The 19,036-nt window shown below is 50.0% G+C and overlaps 1 protein-coding gene across 3 annotated transcripts in view; it reads left to right on the forward strand.

Annotated features, from left to right (window-relative positions):
* LY86 (lymphocyte antigen 86) overlaps positions 1–19,036 on the forward strand; it is a 48,250-nt gene that overhangs the window by 18,923 nt on the left and 10,291 nt on the right. For 2 of the 3 annotated variants that reach the window (XM_084966706.1, NM_001097415.1), the window contains 2 exon segments: positions 9,488–9,574; positions 11,287–11,415. In XM_084966706.1, the coding sequence (XP_084822832.1) occupies positions 9,488–9,574; positions 11,287–11,415 (216 nt within the window). 3 annotated transcript variants of the gene reach the window in all.

Consider the following 19,036-nt stretch of genomic DNA (forward strand, 5'->3'; position numbering starts at 1 on the left):
CACCTCCCAGCCAGTTCTCCAGTTCCTGTCACCCATGCAAGGCGTTCCACAGCCCAGATGCTGAGGACAAACACCTGGGCTTTTTCTCCTAAACCTCGCTCGGGACTTGCAGCAGAGGAGGGAATATTCCTCTTCAGAACTTCTAGCCTTTCCAGAAAATCCCTGAGGTCAGCCTCACACCTTTACCCACCATCAGGTAAACCTCCCTGGCCGTCGTGGCCCCGTCTTGTCCCCGCCGGAAGATGGGCAGGTTGGCAGGAAAGGCAGAAATGCGCTATGACACTGGATGTGTCTCAGTGTCACCAAATGCTGCCATGTTACGCACTGTTCCTAAACCCGAGAAGCGTGGAACCCACGGGCTTCCTCCCCAGAAGTGAAATCCAAATCCTCTCCCTTTTCTGTTTTTCTAACCCACACGGACTGACCCCAGATTAGTAACAGAACGGTAAACAGGAGTTCCTGTTTGGCTCAGCAGGTTAAGAACCGCACCTAGTATCCGTGACGATGCGGGTTCGATCCCTGGCCTCGCTCCGTGGGCTAAGGATCCGGCGTCGACGTGAGCTGCGGTGTAGGTCACGGATGTAGCTTGGATCCTGCGTTGCTGTAGCTGTGGCTGTGGTGTTGGTCGGCAGCTGTAACTCCAATTCAGCCCCTGGCCTGGGAACTTCCATGTGCCTCAGGTGTGGCCCTAAAAAGCAAACAAACAAACAAAAAAAACAGAGGATGCATGTACCTTTTACTAAGTCTAGAATCATAATTAGATGATGGAAGTGTCAGAATCCAGGTGAGAGCAGAGCCTTTTCTGGTTTGTCTTTGTTTTGGGTGTTTTGTTTTTGGGGGGTTTTTTGGTCTTTTTTTAAGGCCACCCCTGCAATATATGGAGGTTCCCAGGCTAGAGGTCAAATCGGAGCTGTAGTCGCCAGCCTATGCCACAACCTCGGTAACAACACTAGATCTGAGCCACATCTGTGACCTACACTGCAGCCTGTGGCAATGCCAGATCCTTAACCCACTGAGGGAGGCCAGGGCTCAAACCCGAGTCCTCATGGATGCTGGTCAGGTTCTTAACCCTCCGAGCCATAATGGGAACTCCCGGTTTGTTTTGTATCTCCAAGGCCTCGTGTTCTTCCCACCCTGTCAGGTACTCAGGGAAATGAATCAGAGGCTAACTTGCAGTTCCCATTCTTGAGCCTCTAGGATGCACTGTCACCTGTAAGACAAGTTCAAGTTGGCTTGTGCGCTCATGTTAAGATTCTCTGTGGCACGATGGTACCCCCTTGGAAACACACAGAAAAACTATGCATCTCGTGTCTATTGATAGTAGACTGATAGACTCCTAAGATGCAAACGCTCGATCTTAGCCTCAGATGGGTTGTTACTGTCCTTGAGGCCTTTGGTAAGGTTCTGAATGAAGGCATCTCTTCATTGTCATTTATCTCTTTTGGTCTCGAATGTTTATATTATGATACAAAAACCATCTCCTCTTACGCTCATGGAAACCAAACTCCGGTTCCTCCTGGGGAGTGGGATTCAGAGGCCAAAAGATGCAGGTCAGACCTTCTCCATGAATGAATTCCACTGAGTCCCATTTCTTTTCGTTAGAAGCCGACAAAGCGAGGGATCCAGAATTTTGAATTGGGCAGCCCCGACCCACCTTCACGCTCAAAAATGCATTCCACCGAGCTTACCAGGCAGCCTGGGGGCTGTAGGAATTCTTGCCCCCATGGTACCCGCTGTAGATGTTCCACTGTGGCTGTGTTCATTGTCTGTTTGTTGTGGTTGGTATTAGGAACCATGGCTAAGCATTTTTGAACACTCACTCTGCACATCCAAGCTGAAGGAACCAAAAGCCAGATCATGCACTTGACTTTGGCTGAGTGAGTCAGTTCCTGATGAAACGCTGACGGGGGAGCCTGGAAAGGGGCGGAACTACTACTATTTGAAAGAATGGCTCATGTGGGAGCTTTGCCGCCCTGTTCTGTAGCAATAAGATTTGACAGGTGGAAGAAAAGCAGAGGTCGGGAAATAACAGAACGACAAGCTAGAAGACATTTGCCACCTTGTAAGTCATTTACGTCTTTTCAAAGGCAAGGAAGGAGGATGGCGGGGGGAGAGGACCACGCCGCAGTGCATCAAGGACAGAAACGAGGGAATTACTCTTGTGTTGCCATGGTAACGGACCTCCAGCCATGGCGTCTTCCCGAAGCCTTCCCCATCTTTTTTCCTCTCTTAGGCTTCCACGATGACTCTTGATTGTTATCCTAGGACTCAAGCGAGAAGGTTTAAACCCCACAATCAAAATACAGCCACAGGAGAAGGCCCCTTACAGACCCACGCACAGCTAGGCCTGGATTGTAAGCAGAGGGCAAAGCTTACAGAACCGGTCGGCACCCAACCTCGCGGAAGAAGTCAAAAGCAAGATCTGTTTCTTTTGTTGTATTTGGGAAGGAATCCTGAAAGATTGCAGAGGTGCATCTGCTCATGTTTGCCCTGGGATTAGATTTTCAACCACCCTCAGAAATGCCATCCTAAGCGCCAAAGCAAATACGCCTGTTACTACAATGAGAGCGTTAACGCGCTGACACCTTCCCGAAGAGCCGACCGAATGGGGGGACCATCAACCCCTGGCCTCGAAACTCAGGCTTCCCGAGCAATTGCTGGCCCCCGGCAAAGCTGGACAGGAAAGCTGGACTTCCTCCCACTATCATCCAGCTGCCAGACCTTCTCTCCTTTTCATCTGTTTATCCAACCAGCTGAGATTCATGGGCGTGTCCGGTATGAGATGCCGGTTCTCTGAGGATGGATAAAGGAAACATCATTCCCAGCCTCCACGGCTTCTATGCTAATATCATCTATGAGAGATGCGAAGCAGCGAGCCTCACCACACTTCATGATGATAAAAGCGGGATGAGATGCACAGAGCGAGGAAGGGTAGAAGAGGGGGTCCCGGGAGAGAGCTGGGCTTGGGCTGGGCTGCAAGCACAAAAGGCAGGGGAGAAGCAAATGTTTTCCTGTATGCCCGCCAAAGCCCTCTCATTTCTTGGAAATTGTCCAAAGCGAACTTCATGCTGTGGAGAGAAGTAAACATGTTTTCAAAAAGCAGAGAATGAAAAGCGCGAGACGTTTATCCTGCTACACGGAATCAGCACGTGCCGGGGCGACTGGGGTCAGACACAATGGGAGGCGGGGAGGAATCCAAAACACGGAAGGATACAGTATAATAGGATGTAATGGAAAAGTCCTGCCCCTGAGCCTGACCTTGGTCCAGGAGGCAAGGCTTTATCACGGAGGACGTTGCATGGTATGAATGCTATGCAGTGTGGCTAAATCCCAGGCATAGGTCATCAACTATAGGAGCAGAGAGTAAGAAGCTGGTGGGACAGGGGACAGGCCCAGGAAGGTCAGTATTTGGAGAGAAAAGAGAGACATTGACCAGGTCACGCCACGCTCTCCCTCTGGAATCGTCAGTGGCTCCCCAGGCAGATTCTGGCTCACTCTCTGTGTTACCCCGGGACCCGGACAGCCCTACCTATAGCGCTCCTGGAAACTTAGTTGGCTTTTTCTCATCTTTGTTCCCAAACTCTCAGTCAGCATAGAGCCTGCCACTGGTAGGGGCTCAGTGAATCCATCCCACAAACTTAGGGGGTCGTTTAGAGGCCTTTGAACCTCAAGCTAACTCTTGACCCTGTAAGAGCACTGAGATTGTAAAGCACAATTGGAAGGGCTGTCGAGGGTTCGGGCGACAGGACACAGGAGAACCCGCGATGGCGAGCTGTGTGCGTACCTGGCTTTTTTGGTCACGACGTGCTATGAAGGTGGCTGTAGAGGGGAGATCGTTTACAGCCGGCTTCGTGTAGATTTGATAGCCCTCCGAAGTGTGGGTGGGCCTCGTCCAATCAGTGGAAGGCTTAAGAACAACGACTGAGCTTCCCTGAAGAAGCAGCAATTCAGTCTTAAGTGTGCAACATAGAAACGCAGCCTGACTTTCTGGCCTGCGGGCCCGGCCTGCAGATTTCAGACCTGTCAGCTGGGCCCTCCACACCAATCCTGTGTGACTAAATAAATCTTAAAAGAAATCTCTCCATAGATAAATAGATATTATCTATGCTATGGACACTCTGTGTATGTATGCGATATTCTCTATGTGTTATATATATACTTTTTCCATTCCTTCTGTTTCTCTGGAGAACTCAATTTCTACTTTTTAATTTTATGGCTGCACCTGCAGCATATGGATGTTCCCAGGCCTGGGACTGGGTCTGAGCCACAGCTTCGACCGACACCACAGCTGCAGCAACACCAGATCCTTTAGCCCCCTGCACTGGGCTAGGGATCGAACCCACCCCTCCACAGTGACTCAAGACGCTACTGTCAGGTCCTTAACCCACTGAACCATGAAGAACTCTCATAAATACCATTTTGTTGGATAACGAGAAGCTATCCGGGGCTGTTTTTTAACCAACCAGAGGCAGATCCACTTTGCTCACGTGCTGTTTGCCCAAGTGTTCCTTCTGCCCAGAAACCAGCGGAGCCAGTTTCACCTGTGGGTTCCAGCCATACGCTGATGGTGAGCCCCTCCCCCGCCATCTCTCTGGTCCTTCTCTACCCAACCCCAGCCATGCCTCTGTTGGAAACCTGCTATGATACATGCCTTGTAATTCCTGACATTCCTGGAGCAGCCTGTTTTCTGCCAACAGCACACGCAGGCAGCAATACCAGCTCCTACAGTCCTGTGGGTTAAGGGACATGAGAAGAAAGTCAGTGTTCTGAGTCTCAGGATGTAGCCCATGGAAGGGGTGGAGGGGCGCTCAGAGAAAGAGGGAGGAGGGAAGGGGGGGGGAGAGAGGGAAAGAGAGGAGGGAGAGAGAAAGAGACCCCTGTGGAGTTCCCATCATGGTTCGGTGTTCATGAACCCAACTGGTATCCATGAGGACTCAGGTTCGATCCTTGGCCTCATTCAGTGGGTCAAGGATCCAGGGTTTTTGCCTGTGACTGTGGCATAGGTCACAGACGTGGCTCCGATCCCCAGTTGCTGTGGCTGTGGCGAAGGCCAGCAGCTACAGCTCCGATTCAACCCTAGCCTGGGAACTTCCACATGCTGTGGGTGCAGCCCCAAAAAGACCAAACAAAAAACAAAGAGAAGCTATCTTCGTGCAGCAGGACATGGACAGCCTTGGGTGGACTTGGACGTGAACATAGAGAAGGCAGATAGAGGTGACTGGGGGCTGTCAGCTCTTTCTCGGGGTGGCCCTGCTGTAAGAACCCCACCCTCCCTCTGGAGCTAGAAAGTCCATGCTTCACCCACCTTGCAATGGTTTTTAAAATCTAAGCAATGGAACACCAAGCGCCTGCACACACGTGCACACACACACACAGACACACACAGACACACAAGCTCAAGGGCGTGTAAAACTGGTAACATCTGAAAGAGCTGTCGTCCCAAGGCCCATCTCCTGGTTTCAATATTTTACAGTATGTAAGTGGGACCAGCAGCCTGAGAGTCAGGCCCTCAGCTGTCCCCCAAACCCCTCCAGCCAGCTACACACAGGATGCAGGGTGTGAGGCCAGGGCGACAACTGTGGCCTCAGGACTCAGGTGTTCTCCCCGCCCTCAAAGCTGGGGACCCCCGAGTTTCCGTCATGGCTCAGCAGTCAATGAACCTGACTAGTATCCATAGGGACTTGGCATCCATCCCTGGCCTCGCTCAGTGGGTTAAGGATCTGGCGTTGCTGTGGCTGGGATTCAGCCCCTAGCCTGGGAACTTCCAATACACCTCAGGTGCAGCCCTAAAAAGACAAAAAAAAAAAAAAAAAAAAAGCCAGGGACCCCAACGTTCCCCAACTTTCCCATTTTATTCTTTCAGAAGATCCAAATTCAGATAATCCGATGTACACATGGTAAAAATGACCCAAGGCAACTGTCTCAGGAAAAATTCCCCACTTTGCCACAGTCGATTTGGGTGCTTTTTAAGGAGAACGGCTTCAAAAATTCCACCTGCTCTTGTTTATTTCCGAAAGTGATTCTGAGGCATTTGCCTGGCAATCGAGAAAGCAATTCTTGAAAGCCGTGGTGGTTCCCCCCCAGGGACGAGCTTGTCCCCCAGGGGACACCTGGAAATACCTGTAGCCTTTTTCGGTTGGAATTGGGTCTGGAATGGTACTGGTACCTAGTGGGTAGGGGTGCTGCTGTTATCCTACAGTGCACAGGCCCATCCCAGGAGAGCCCCCACACCAAAGGACTTCTGACCCCAAATATCAATAGTGACGAGGCTGAGAAATCAGGCTTTAAAGTTCTTGGCAACTTTACCACCTATAATCCCTATTATTCATTCAACAAACCATTATTCTGAACCTCATATAATCTTAAGACATTATGCTGGGCCCGGAAGCTGGGAAGCCTGCCTTGCAGCCTCTAGTAAAGAAGTGAAAGAACTTGTGGCTGCCTGATGGGAGGGGGAGGGAGTGGGAGGGATCGGGAGCTTGGGCTTATCAGACACAACTTAGAATAGATTTACAAGGAGATCCCGCTGAATAGCATTGAGAACTTTGCCTAGATACTCATGTTGCAACAGAAGAAAGGCTGGGGGAAAAATGTAATTGTAATGTATACATGTAAGGATAACCTGACCCCCTTGCTGTACAGTGGGAAAATAATAAAAAAAAAGAAGTGAAAGCGGTTACAGGAAAAAATAATGTCATATAGCTCATGCTAAGTGCCCGAGTGAAAACACCGGTCTATAAAGGGAAGGTTACACGTGTGTGAGGGTGGGATTGGGGGATGGTAAGAATAAATGCCATTTTCCCCCAGATAACTGCAAGCTGCGCTTTCACTCTCAGGCGTAAAATGGAAATAACTGCTCAGGAAGATCACCAAGCCCTCAGCGCTTTTTAAATAATATCTTTCTGCTTTTTAATCCTCATCCTCAGAGAGAAGCAATGGGCTGCTTTCTTTGTGACTCTTTTCCTTATTAAAGTTATTTTCCTAACAGTGATATTTCCCTAGCACCAGGGAGATGTTTTATTTCCTTCTGCTGCCTTTGGGTCATTCCCCCATCTATACTTTACTGATACACATGCAGTGCTGTTCTGTAACTGCTTAATCAAGCTTAGCCCCACGTGACCAGCCTCTTTTATCTTTTCTCAGATAGCACCTTCCGGTCGTCCCCAATTTGGAGGTTGCATTTTCGTAAATGTCTGTTCGTTGGCCTCTGTTTCAGTACTGAGTGAAGTTAGTGACCAGATCGTAGGGGGTTTAAGCAAACAAAAGTGCACCTAGATGAAGTGTGCAAGGCTAAAGGTCCCGGCGACCTTTCCCATGGCAGATACTAGAGACAGTTATGTGTCTTCCAGGTCAGCCATGTGGACCATTAAACTGTCTGGAATATGCTCGCTGACAAATGGGAGCTCAGAGCTAAGCTGAAATTGAAGCCAGTTATGAAGCAGAACGGCCAGATGCAACCAGCCTGCACAAATCTTACAAATCAAATGATTAACAGACGTCTTCCAGGCTCTACTTGGTGAATCCTGTGGCAGGTGGCAACTTTTCATTAGTTTATCTGTGTTTAAGTCCGGGTTTGACTCTTGACTCTGCTACCTTCTAGGGCTTGAGCTGGGTGAGTTAACGCAGAGGTTCACTTTGGGTCTTTATTTTCCCATTAGTGAAATGAGGAAATCTCTCAAGATTGTCATTCGTTTGTATCAGCCTAGATCTGGTCGGGAATTCAAGAGCTTGTCAGTTATTTTAACGGAGAAAATTTAATTCAGGGGATTGGTGAAGCAGTGGTTAGAGAACCAGAAAACCAAAGGGGGACACAGAGGAAGCAGCTACCACCCGAGGGCTGTGAAAGGGTGGGGCTGTTGGATCTCAGATGCTTGAAAGAAGAGCCTGCAGAAGCGAGACACAGGCTTCTGGGGACAGGTGATGGCCTCTGAGTTATCATCCCTGCAGAAGCTTAGGGGCTGGTAGAACCAAGCCTTGGCTGACTCTGGGAAGATGCAAAAGAGAGAGCCGGATGCTGGAGCCATTTGCCACTGCCAGGGTGAGAGGTCATCACCAGTGACATTCTCAAGACTCAGCAAGGATGCTAGAAGGAGCCAGTCCCTTGTCCCACTCAGCCTGTCCCCGCTGGCACCTGGCAGAGCAGAAACATGATGGCAGAGAGCCGCCAGCTTCACTAAGCAGAGCCCAGAAGGCTGGATCTGGAGAGACGATGGCTTAGTACACAGCCCGTTCATCCGTATTGTGAGCTCTTACGGAGCGCTTACCGGGCATGCTCGGCGCCAGGGAGACCGGACAATTAAGTGGAAAACTCATCAAGCACACAGCTCAGTGATTCATGTAACATAAACCCTCCATTAAAATCAGTGGTCCTCTCTCGGGAAACGGAAAGGAAACGGAAAGCAAAAGAGCAGGAACAAAACAACACACTGTCTCCTGCCTTTCAAGTATTCCGTGCTTCGATTAAGTGGTTTGGGGCAAAGTACAAAGTCATAAATGCTTCTACGCTTTAAAAAGTATTTCAGGAGTTCCTGCTGTGGTTCAGCAAGTTAAGGATCTGGTGCTATCTCTGCATCAGCGAGGGTTCGATTCCTGGCCTGGGAACTTCCTTGGGCAGCAGGTGTGGCAGAAAAAAAGGAAAAAACATTTTTTTTTTTAACTTTAAAAAAGTATTTCAGATATAACTGGCTGAAGAATTCAGAGAAGCAAAAAAAAATCTTTGGAGGACTGTCAGGGGAGCCTTCACAAAGAAGATGGATTGAGAAACTGTAGTTTTGAGACGATGACCTGAGGGGTGATGTGGTGAGAAACAGGAGGAAGTGCCTGGAACTTGCTGGAGAACTGGCTGGGTGGTACTTAGGTTGCCTCCCGGATCTCTTGGGATGGAGGGCAGGCTCAGGATGTCGGGTGGGGAAGTTGGGGCCAGAAGAGCGTGTCTTGACTCTCATCTAAGGCATAGGTAAGCCATGGGAGCTTTCTGAATGAGCAGAAATTGTTTTAAAAATATTCTTTGCAGAGAGTGGAATATTTGGGGAAACAAATTTTACATTGAATGGGATGGGGTGGGATGGGATTATCCCGGCAGGTCTTAACTTTGAACATTTACACGTGCTTTCCTCTGATTTAATGATAATAACCAATGCTTTATGAAATGTTTTATGCAATGAATTTTAAGGCCCGAAGTCGAGGACCTAAAAGAATTCAGACAGTAAGAAAAGCTGTAAGTAAAGATGGAACTCACCCAGGATACTGTGCCTATTTCACAGGCTAGACCCGCCATCCGCACGGACACGGGGTTGGTGTTATGGAGACCGGGAGGTGCCGGGCAAAGCCTCATGGACCTGGGCAAGAAAAGCATTGGTCCCTGTCTCTTCGAGTTCGTGTTAGCGATTCCTATGCAAAAAAATAGTAGAACTGATGTGACTTTTGCATATGAGTTTGCAGAGTATACGGTGCCCTCACACCTAATCCATTGTTTGTTTCCTGGCAGACCCGCTACAAGATTTTGGCTTTTCTGTTGACCAGTGTTCCAAACAATTAAAACCAAACCTCCACATTCGATTTGGAATCATTCTGAGTAAGTAAAAGTTACTGACGTCATATAAAACATGGCAAAACCTCTTCCTGGCCCCTCGCACCTAATTACTTGCATTTACTGCAGTGGCTGGCTAAACCCCGGTTCCCCGCCAGGCTCTGGAATTAACATGATTTCCATGTTCGTTCTCATTTCTCTCTCTGGACAATATCCAGACGGAGCAGAACTCTCATTTGATGCTGTGCTTTTGGACTGAAAAGACCCCAGGCGCTCATCTGAATGACAGAAGCAGTTGGCAACTGTACCTCCAGCAAAAAGAGAATATATATTTTGAGTGTAACTATTGATGTCTGCTCAGGAGGGACTTTTGCTTGGTTATCTCAGCGAGAAACAAGTCCAGTACCAGCAACGTGGTTCATCTTTGCCTTATTTCTTTCTCCAAATAACACGTATAAATTCTGAAGCCTGGACACAGGCAAAGACATGGAGTATCATTTCCCTTTGCCCCCATCAAGGAGCTGGAATGCCCTCTGATGGTTTATTGCGATGCCGTCCTGTCATTAGAGTTGGGTATTGCATGGCTCTAGCTGCTCCAGCACTGCCTTTCTAAGAGTTCCATCAGAACCAGAGCAGAAGGGGAGTTCCTGCTGTGGCAAAACAAGATTGGCAGCATCTTGGGAGCACTGGGTCGCAGGTTCGATCCCTGGCCCAGCACAGTGGGTTGGGATCCAGCGTTGCCATAGCCGCGGCTTAGGTCACAGCTACAGCTCGGATCTGATCCCTGGCCCGGGAACTCCATGTGCCACAGGGGGGCCAAAAAAGGAAAAAAAAAAGAAAGAAAGAAAATGGAGCAGAAGGATTTAATAAACTGAGCATGTGGAATCATTCCAGAGAAGTGGCGGGAACTTTCCCGGGGGCCAAGACCTCTCATGCATCTCTCTATTTCCAGACTCTGCACAGTATCTGGTCTCTAAGCTGCGGCTCAGCGAATGCTTTAGGGAGAGAAGAAGTGGGAGGAGGACCGGGGGAGGAGTGGGCGGGACATAAAAGGGAGGAACAGAGGCAAAGGCAGAGAGAGCTGGGAACCAGTCCTGCCGGGCACCCGGAGGGGCTTCCTACGTGACCAGAGGACAGCCTCTGCCAGGCATCAGCAGTGGGGATACAGGCTGGACCACAGCCCGTGGCTCTTTGGCGCAGTGCCTCAGAAGCTGAGAAGCTGGAGAAGCCAGGCCCCCAGGGCATCACATTCGGGGTCCAGGGTGTGTGTGTGTGTGTGGGGGGTGCTGGGGACAGGTCAAGTACCTGCTCCAAAGACAGTAAAGTCGTGAAAGGGCCACATTTCCTACCCAGGGCTGTCCGGGTGGTCTCAGATTCCCCGGGAGCATTGCCCCAATGCTGTTTGACCAGAAAAGAAAACCATTCCCCACACAGCACTGACTTTGGGAACAAAAGGTCCTTTGGGAGTTCCTGTCATGGTGCAGTGGAAACGAATCCATGAGGTTGCAGGTTCAGTCCCTGACCTCACTCAGTGGGTTAAGGATCCGGCATTGCTGTGGCTGTGGTGTAGGCTGACAGCTGCAGCTCTGACTGGACCCGTAGCAGGGGATCCTCCATATTTCGTGGGTACGACCCTAAAAAGCAAAAAAAAAAAAAAAAAAAGAAAGAAAGAAAGAAAGGTCCTTGGCTCAGGCTTTTAGGAAATTTGAAGCTTGGCAACCAGGCTCACAGGAAAGCTGGTCTTCTGGTCTCCCCAGGACAAGACATCAGGGAGCTGTTTCTGGACGTCGCTCTCTTCAGTCAGGGGTCCTCCATCCTGAACTTCTCCTACCCCATCTGCGAGGCGGATCTGCCCAAGTTTTCCTTCTGCGGAAGAAGGAAAGGAGGTAGGTGTCTGGCTGGCTGACTGCTGGGCTGAGACCCAGAGCGAGGCAGGTGGACAGGAGCGGAGTCAGGACCCCAAGGCGGAGTCTGGTTGTCCCCGACTCCCACCTGTGGACACCCTGAATGTCGCTTAGCAACGCGCATCCTGTAAACCATCCCGCTGGGGCCGACCTCACTGGGCCGAGTGGGGTCAGCGTCGTCACCAAACGAAACGTGCCTATCAGGGCTTTACAAAGAGACACGTGGGCTGTGGATGGTGGCACCTTATAGAAAATTGCTGGTGAGCCCACTGAGATTCAAAGTGCTCCCAGACTCCTCCTCAGCCATCTCTTTAGCGGCAGGGTCCCTAAGTGGACGCCAGGGAAGAGAAAGTGAAGTTTTCTAAATGTCACTGCTCAACCGTCGTGGTTCAGTGAGTCAGTGGCTGATGGGGACATGAGGTATCTAGCGGCAAAGGACAGAAGCATGAAACCCACCACGTTCTCTCTTCTTTCTCCAATTCGCTAACCCCAGCCCCCTGCTGGACTTACCCCCGAAGAGCACAGGCGCCTCTCTCCAGCCTGTCCCCTCTCCTCTCCTCCGTGTCCTCACCGGCTACCTTCACTACGATGCCGAGCTGCCTCTTTCTTCACCTCCACCCAGGGTTTGATCTGTGATGGTCCTTCCCCGGAAGCTGGTCTCGTCCCCCTTCCTCCCCCCTCCCTCCCCCCCCCCCTTAGCCTCCAATGCCTGTTCCCCCTTTGTCCCTCACCCAGACCCAACTTAAGCATCACCTTCTCTCTGAAACCTTCCTCCAACCTCCAGCCACATGAAATGCTCCCTCTGGATCTTCCTGGAGCACTATGTCCCCACCTATCTAAGCTGGAACTGTACTCTAGAGTTGGCCTGTGCACACGCGCACACGTGCACACGTGTGTTTCTCTCTTGAAGTCAGGACACTTCACACTGTGAGCCCTTTGAAGGCAGGGCTATTTCTGGTTCCTTTCAGTCTCTGCTGACTTGACAAAGAGAGCCTGGCACAGAATAACGACGCGATAAGTATTTTATTGAATTTGCAGGTGGTAGATTGAATGCAAGTTTACCAGCCCACCTCCAAAGTGACCATCGGGACACCTATACAGGCCACAGTCACGAAGCACAGCCAGTCATAGCTAATGTCTCAATCCTTCATGTTTAAGACGACCAAACTGTTTTCTCCTCTGTGCATGGTTTTGATAAGAGAAACAACACAGAAGAGTTATTAGTCTCCAAAACGGAGATGCCCAGTTCAGTTCGGCAGCTTGAAAGGCTGGTGTCGATCTTATTTGAATGGTGGGCAGCCCTTCAGCCATTCATCATCTTTCTTGCTATAGCATTGATTACTGAGCAGGCTGAGAAGCCGAACTTGGGGAATTGCCAGGAAATTTTAAATAGAATAAAACAATCAGAAAAGTCATAACGCAAATGCTGCATAAACAAATGATTTGTGTAAATTAGACAAGCCAGGAAAAACTAAAATCTTACACTCGGAGGCTTCTTGGGTTATTACACTTTTTTTTTTTTAACCCACCTACAAACCTACTGAAGGAATGATTCTCTTGAAAGGAGGTGCTAAGTTCTAAGACCAGAAAGGGGGCAAATGGCACCAAGGAGAATTGAAGTCAACTCAAATCCAAGTGCAGGTGGCTGGTGACATACTAAACAGGATGCTGAGTGCCTTCTGGGGTCCTTTTAGCAGAGCAGTGAGAAAACCCACTCCAGGGTTCCAGGATCAGCTGCCGTTGAGTTGTTTGGTATTTCCACTGCATTGCAACGCATCCTTCTGCATCCAGCTAGCTCTTCTCCCAGCCAGGAAAAAACTGCAAACTGGTCAGGCTCAGGGAGACTATGTGAATAAAATGTTTTTCTTCCGCATCTTCCTCAGCTAGCTCCAAGGCAAGAGTACCAGGGCTTCCACTCCCAGGGATGCTATTTCAGTGTTCCTATGTATGGTGTGATTGGTAACTGGGGGGAGAATGACCTCTATGGCCAGTGACAGGGAATTGGCCAGTCATTCAGCCAAACAGAGCTACAGTGTTCTGTGCTTTTAAATGATTTGTAGGAGTTATTGAATTACATGAAAATATAAGAATATTGTTAAGTGACAAAGAAGCTGTCATTAAAGAGTATTTACTGTTGGATCCTGTGAGTGTAAACACCTGCCAAAAATGCTGAAATAGTGTACACCTAGGTGCTTAATCACAGGCACCTCTAAGTGGTGGCACTGCAGAGCTTTAGTTTCATCTTTTGGGAAATCTCTTTTGTTTTTATAATAAATTTACAAGGTTACGCTTTCAAATAAGAGTTGATCTTTGTAGGAAAGAGTAGAGGATAAATTTTCTCCCCCACTGTGAAGCAAATAAGAGTTTTCAAGAAAAAGAATTGTCAACTACTTAATACTCAGTGACTTTGGTGTTAGAATCTGAATCAAAGCATTGCATGGAAGGTCACGGGACTGTCTGATATTCAGCCTGGCTCCTTCCCTGAGCTCCCCCTGATGGCTTTACTGCTGTGGGCTCATTGAGCAGGTACCAAAATAAGCCCATTTTACTTCCGACTCTGTTAATGTCCCCTGTTCCTTTCTCTCTTCTTTGCACTGAGTCACATAGATCCATCTGGTCAACTTCTTGATGCCTTCGGACTGGCTCCATCAATGTTTAAGATTGAATTGGGATTCCATTAAATCTCCTCAATGACCACACCTAATTACTAACCCAAAGAGAGAAGCTGCAGTAAACTTCCTTCATACCCAGCAATGATCTCCACGCTTCCTTTTGGGGATGGGGGCTGTGAGGGCAGTCAGGTGCTTTTAACCAGAGCTGTGAGCACAGGTACCCTCCAGCTTTGCAGATGCAGGCTTCGTAGGAAAACGTAACATCTTTGCTCTGACTGTGCTCTGCCACCTGCCACCAAATTAGACTCGGGACAAAGAAAGGGGTCTAAGCACACAGATGGTTGGTGGGAAGAAGGAGACCCTTATGAAAAGCCAGAGAGCAGGTCTGGTCCCCTCCCCACGCTGCCACTGGCAGGTTAGGGCAGAGCCCTTTCCTCTGAGGGACCATTTGACCCCAGGTTCTCACTTATTTCATGCAGTGGGAGTAACCAGAACCCTTTACTGGGTAAGAGAGGCAGCTGAATAAGAAGAGCTGTGTGGCCTGCCTGGCATGCTAGAAGCTCACAGTAAAACTGGCCATGGCGTGTGTCTCTCTGCTTCCTCCCTCATCTGAGAGACCCAGAGGCAGGGATTTATTTTCACTTGCAGATCAAGTGGCCCGCAGCTGCTTTATAAACTGGGGTCCCCCATACAAATGAGCCAGAGGTGAGGATGCTGAGCCACCAGCTCACCAGAAGGCAGGTGGCAGCCGGGCCAGGATCCCAGATGACTGGCAAGCTCTCCTGGGTCTTTCCGTGCTGTTCTGCTTTCTTAGCTGGGTCTAAGTTTGGCCTCTAAAGGTCTCGTGTTCCATCTCTCTGGCTTGACTTCCTTCCAGAAGGCATGACCACGGGAGTGTCCACTCCCCGGGGGGAAAACTTCAGATTTACTCTCGGGGGTGTGGTCTGTCCCCCTGGCCACACAACCCCCTAACAGAGGGGCTTCCCCCAAAGTCTGGGCTGGCTGGCACTAAGCAGTGCTGCCATCAAGACACCCCTGGCCCCATGTAGCCCCTTGTGCCCCCTTCTGATTTGTCAGGGCTTCAACACACCTGGATGTCCCTTCTCAGCAACACAGGATTCCTTTTGCCCAGTGGATTTCCCAGAATATCCCCTAAAATTTGGCTGCAGGACTCACTATTGAGCAGGCAACTAAAGGGTCCATCTGGGAAGTGGGATCAAGACCCATCCCCACCCCCACGGGACACGCTCCATCCAAATAAAAAATAGGAGGCAAATTACCAAAAGGAACAGGGTAGCCCAGGTTTGGGCTGTCTAGAAAATATTGTGCTGTGTGGAAAGAAGATTCTCAACTGGAAAGGAACTTGGAGATTTGAGCAGAGAAGCAGATTAAAGACATACAGTAGTAGGAGCTCCCGTTATAGCTCAGCAGTTAACAAACCGGACTAGCATCCCTGAGGACGTGGGTTCGCTCCCTGGCCTTGCTCGGTGGGTTAAGGATCTGGCATTGCCATGAGCTGTGGTGTAGGTCGCAGATGCGGCTCGGATCCCATGTTGCTGTGGCTGTGGTGTAGGCCGGCGGCTACAGCTCCGATTGGACCCCTAGCCTGGGAACCTCCATGTGCCACGGGTGTGGCCCTAAAAAGACAACAACAACAAAAAAATTCGTGTGCATGTGCATGCATGCATCTGTGTGTGTGTGTGTGTATAAGATCAAAACTAGGGAGTTCCTGTTGTGGCACAATGGAGTCAACAGTATCTCTGCAGCACTAGGATGTGGGTTCCATACTTAGTCAGGCACAGTTGGTTAAAGGATCCAGCATTGCCTTCACTGTGGCTCAGATCTGATCCCTGGCCCAGGGAACTCCATATGCTGTGGAGTGGCCAAAAAAAAAAGAAAAAAAGAAAAGGAAGAAAAGAAAAAAAAAGATCACAAACTAAGAGACCTGGAGGTCAAGGGCTCTTCTTTGACACTTGACAGCTGTGACTGGCGTGGACAAAACAGGACGAACGGCTAAGAAGACTTGACGTCAGACATGTGTCAGAATCACAGAGAAGGCAGCAGTCCCACGAGAACTGCTGGCATGCGGTGCACCTGACCGCACCCCCCCACTGGCACCCCGCACAGTTACCAATTCCCAGGAGAAGCATCATCTATTATGAACCAGGCGTGGCAGACATGGATATATCTCACTTCATGCAGGATGTAAGCTACAGAAGAACGCTGGTTGTGCACTTAATTTCAAATGCATCTGCAGGAGTTCCCTCATGGTTCAGCAGGTTAAGGATCTGGCATTGTCTCTGCAGAGGCTCGGATCAGGTCACTACTGCGGCACGGGTTCAATCCCCAGCCCAGGAACTTTTGCATGCTCTGGGTGTGGCCCAAAAAAATGCATGTGGAAAGCTTGGAATTAAATATGACAGTGACACCTTTTGCAAGCTGATGAGTTCTTTAGTCAAAGAAATAATTGGTCCCTGGTTTATCTTTTGGGTAGATCTGCGCTTACCTACTTTAAGCATTTGTCCAAAGTGGGGAATACATCATAATTAGATGAATTTCAGTACAGAGCTGAGAAGACCCCCTGAGAGCTATTTTTCAAGTCTGACATGACATTGCCCACAAGGCAAACACTATCCTGGACAGCAGCTAAGGGCTTCTGCGGCAGAGCTCATTGATTTCACACCTACAAAAGAGACCCAGGTGAGGAGTTCCCACTGTGGCTTGACAGGTTAAGAACCTGGCTAGTATCCATGAAGATGCAGGTTCAATCCCTGGCCCTGCTCAGTGGGTTAAGGATCTCATGGCTTTGCCATGAGCTGCGGTATAGGTCACAGATGCGGCTTGGATCTGGCGTTGCTGTGGCTGTGGCATTAGGCCGGCAGCTGCAGCTCTGATGCGACCCTTAGCCTGGGAACCTCCATAGGCTGCAGGTGCAGCCCTGAGAAGCAAAAAAAAGACCAAGGGCGCTCGTGATGGTGATCATTCTCCCTCTCTTCTTTAAACTTGGGCTTCCTGGCTCCTGATTCACGCCAAACACACAGGCCTGGCCATCCTCTGAGCACCCGTTAAGTACAGAGACTTCTCAAGCTCACTGACTATGACTCTTCAAAATACAGTCTTAACAGCTCTCTCTAGATCAGCAAGTCACACTTCATCAGCTAATGTCCAGGGCCCTCGCCATCTCTGTTTCTAAGTGCTCCTTTGCACAGGTCTAAGAAATGGAAGAAATTTGGAAATTGCCTAGACTGGGGGGAATCCCCATAAACGCTTCCTGCAAAATGCCTTCTGTGCTGCACCGCTGCAGTAGAAAACAGGGTGAAACCCCTTCCAGGCAAGCACTCCCTTGAAGAAATCCCACCATTAATTTCTGCCAATGACCCGACTGCCTCTGTCCAGCACACCGGCAGGCCTGCCTCGGGCTTCACTTTTGAGCGTTTTGCATTTGCTGCGCGCATATTCACAAATGCAGGCCCCAGGCACGTGGTCATTGATTTCTGCTATAAAAGAAGGGGAATAAGTGGCTTTATCTGGGGCTTCAATTTTAAAATACATCTTCTCTGGGGTAGCCTCTCCCACCTGTTTGCTCCCCTTTGATTTCTGGGCCGTTGTAGACCCCTGGCTGCTCCATGTGGCTTTGCTGCCGGCTTTCCGCTCAGCTGGTCGCTGGGCTTTGTTCTCAGTGTCCCCCCAATGCCAGCTTCTGGGCCTGTCTTTCGCCCAGCCCTGCTCACAGCCCAGAGGACGACGTGGCTTAGACAGGAACTCGTGGGTCTTGGTTCCATTTCCGTGGAGGGAAGGATGGCCCTCTGCCCCTGGGAACCGCACAGCACCTCCGCCATCATCGTCCGCTCGGTCACTGCGGAGCTGCAGGCAGCGTGCTGCCCAAACCAGGATGGTTTCCTAAGAATTTTCTGCTGCCTGCCTGCCTGCCTCGCCTTGCTGCCTTGGAGAGCACGCAACTGAGCCCATCCAGTGGTTCTCAAACTTGAACTTGCATGAGCAGGTACCACTCGGAGGACTCGTTCAACCCCAGGTGCCTGGACCCATCCCCAGTTTCCCCTTGGGCATATCTGGGGGAGCCTGAGAATATGCATTTCTTACAAATCCCCGGCGGAGCCCAATGATGCTGGCACAGGGACCACACCTCGGGAACCCCTAGCCTAGTTGTGAGTAAGCACACAGAAGGGACAAAGCACCTTTGCCCCTTCTGGTCATGGGACCTCAGGCACAGGACTCCCTGTCTCTGGGCCCCACATTCCACACCTGTGTGATAAGGAGACTCAGGTGACCTCGTGGTGTCATGTACAAGTGCTAATGTGTACAAAGCTCTTAGAACAGAGTCTGGCCCATGGTAAGCCCTCGATAAGTGATGGATGACAGCTACTTCCTACGGCTGATGAGGCATTTCTCAAGCAAGGCCTCTGAGCCCCCGAAGTCATCAATCTCCGGGTGGAAGTCGGCGTGTTCACAGGCCTGGAGAGGCGGCAGAGCCTCCGAGGCTCCGAAGCTTAAGACCGTTTTCCTCAGGGGCAGCAGGATCTTGACTTTGGTCCAAGCTCTGTATCCTCTGGCGGCTGACAACGCAGAGTCTCCACGGCCCCCACACCTCTGGGGAGAGAGCCCCAGCTGCGTTTCTCACGGAACTGAAAATCTGAGGCACCAGCAATGCAGTCTCCAGCCTTTCTTCTCTGTATGTTTTATTCTTCGCCTGCGCACCTCGAGCTGCCGCGGGTTTCCTGCTTGTGACGGCTGGGCAGCCGCCGATGCTGCAAATTCATGCTGAGTCCACAGAAACAGTGGCTTATTATTGTACGAGCAGCAGACGCCCACCCTTGAACTGCAGAAAGAAAGAAGGGAAGGAAGGAAGGGAGGAAGGGCAGGAAAGGAAGGGACAAGAAAAGAAAGGAAAAGAAAAGGAGAAAAAGAAAGGAAAGGAAAGGAAAGGAAAGAAGGGAAGGGAAAGGAAGGGAAGGAGAAAAGGAAAGGAAAAG

The sequence above is a fragment of the Sus scrofa genome, chromosome 7 (assembly GCF_054392235.1).
Source record: "Sus scrofa isolate SSC_HxYL_T2T_F1_AM1 chromosome 7, Sscrofa_HxYL_maternal_Yorkshire_Landrace_v2.0, whole genome shotgun sequence".
Classification (NCBI taxonomy): Eukaryota; Metazoa; Chordata; class Mammalia; order Artiodactyla; family Suidae; genus Sus; species Sus scrofa.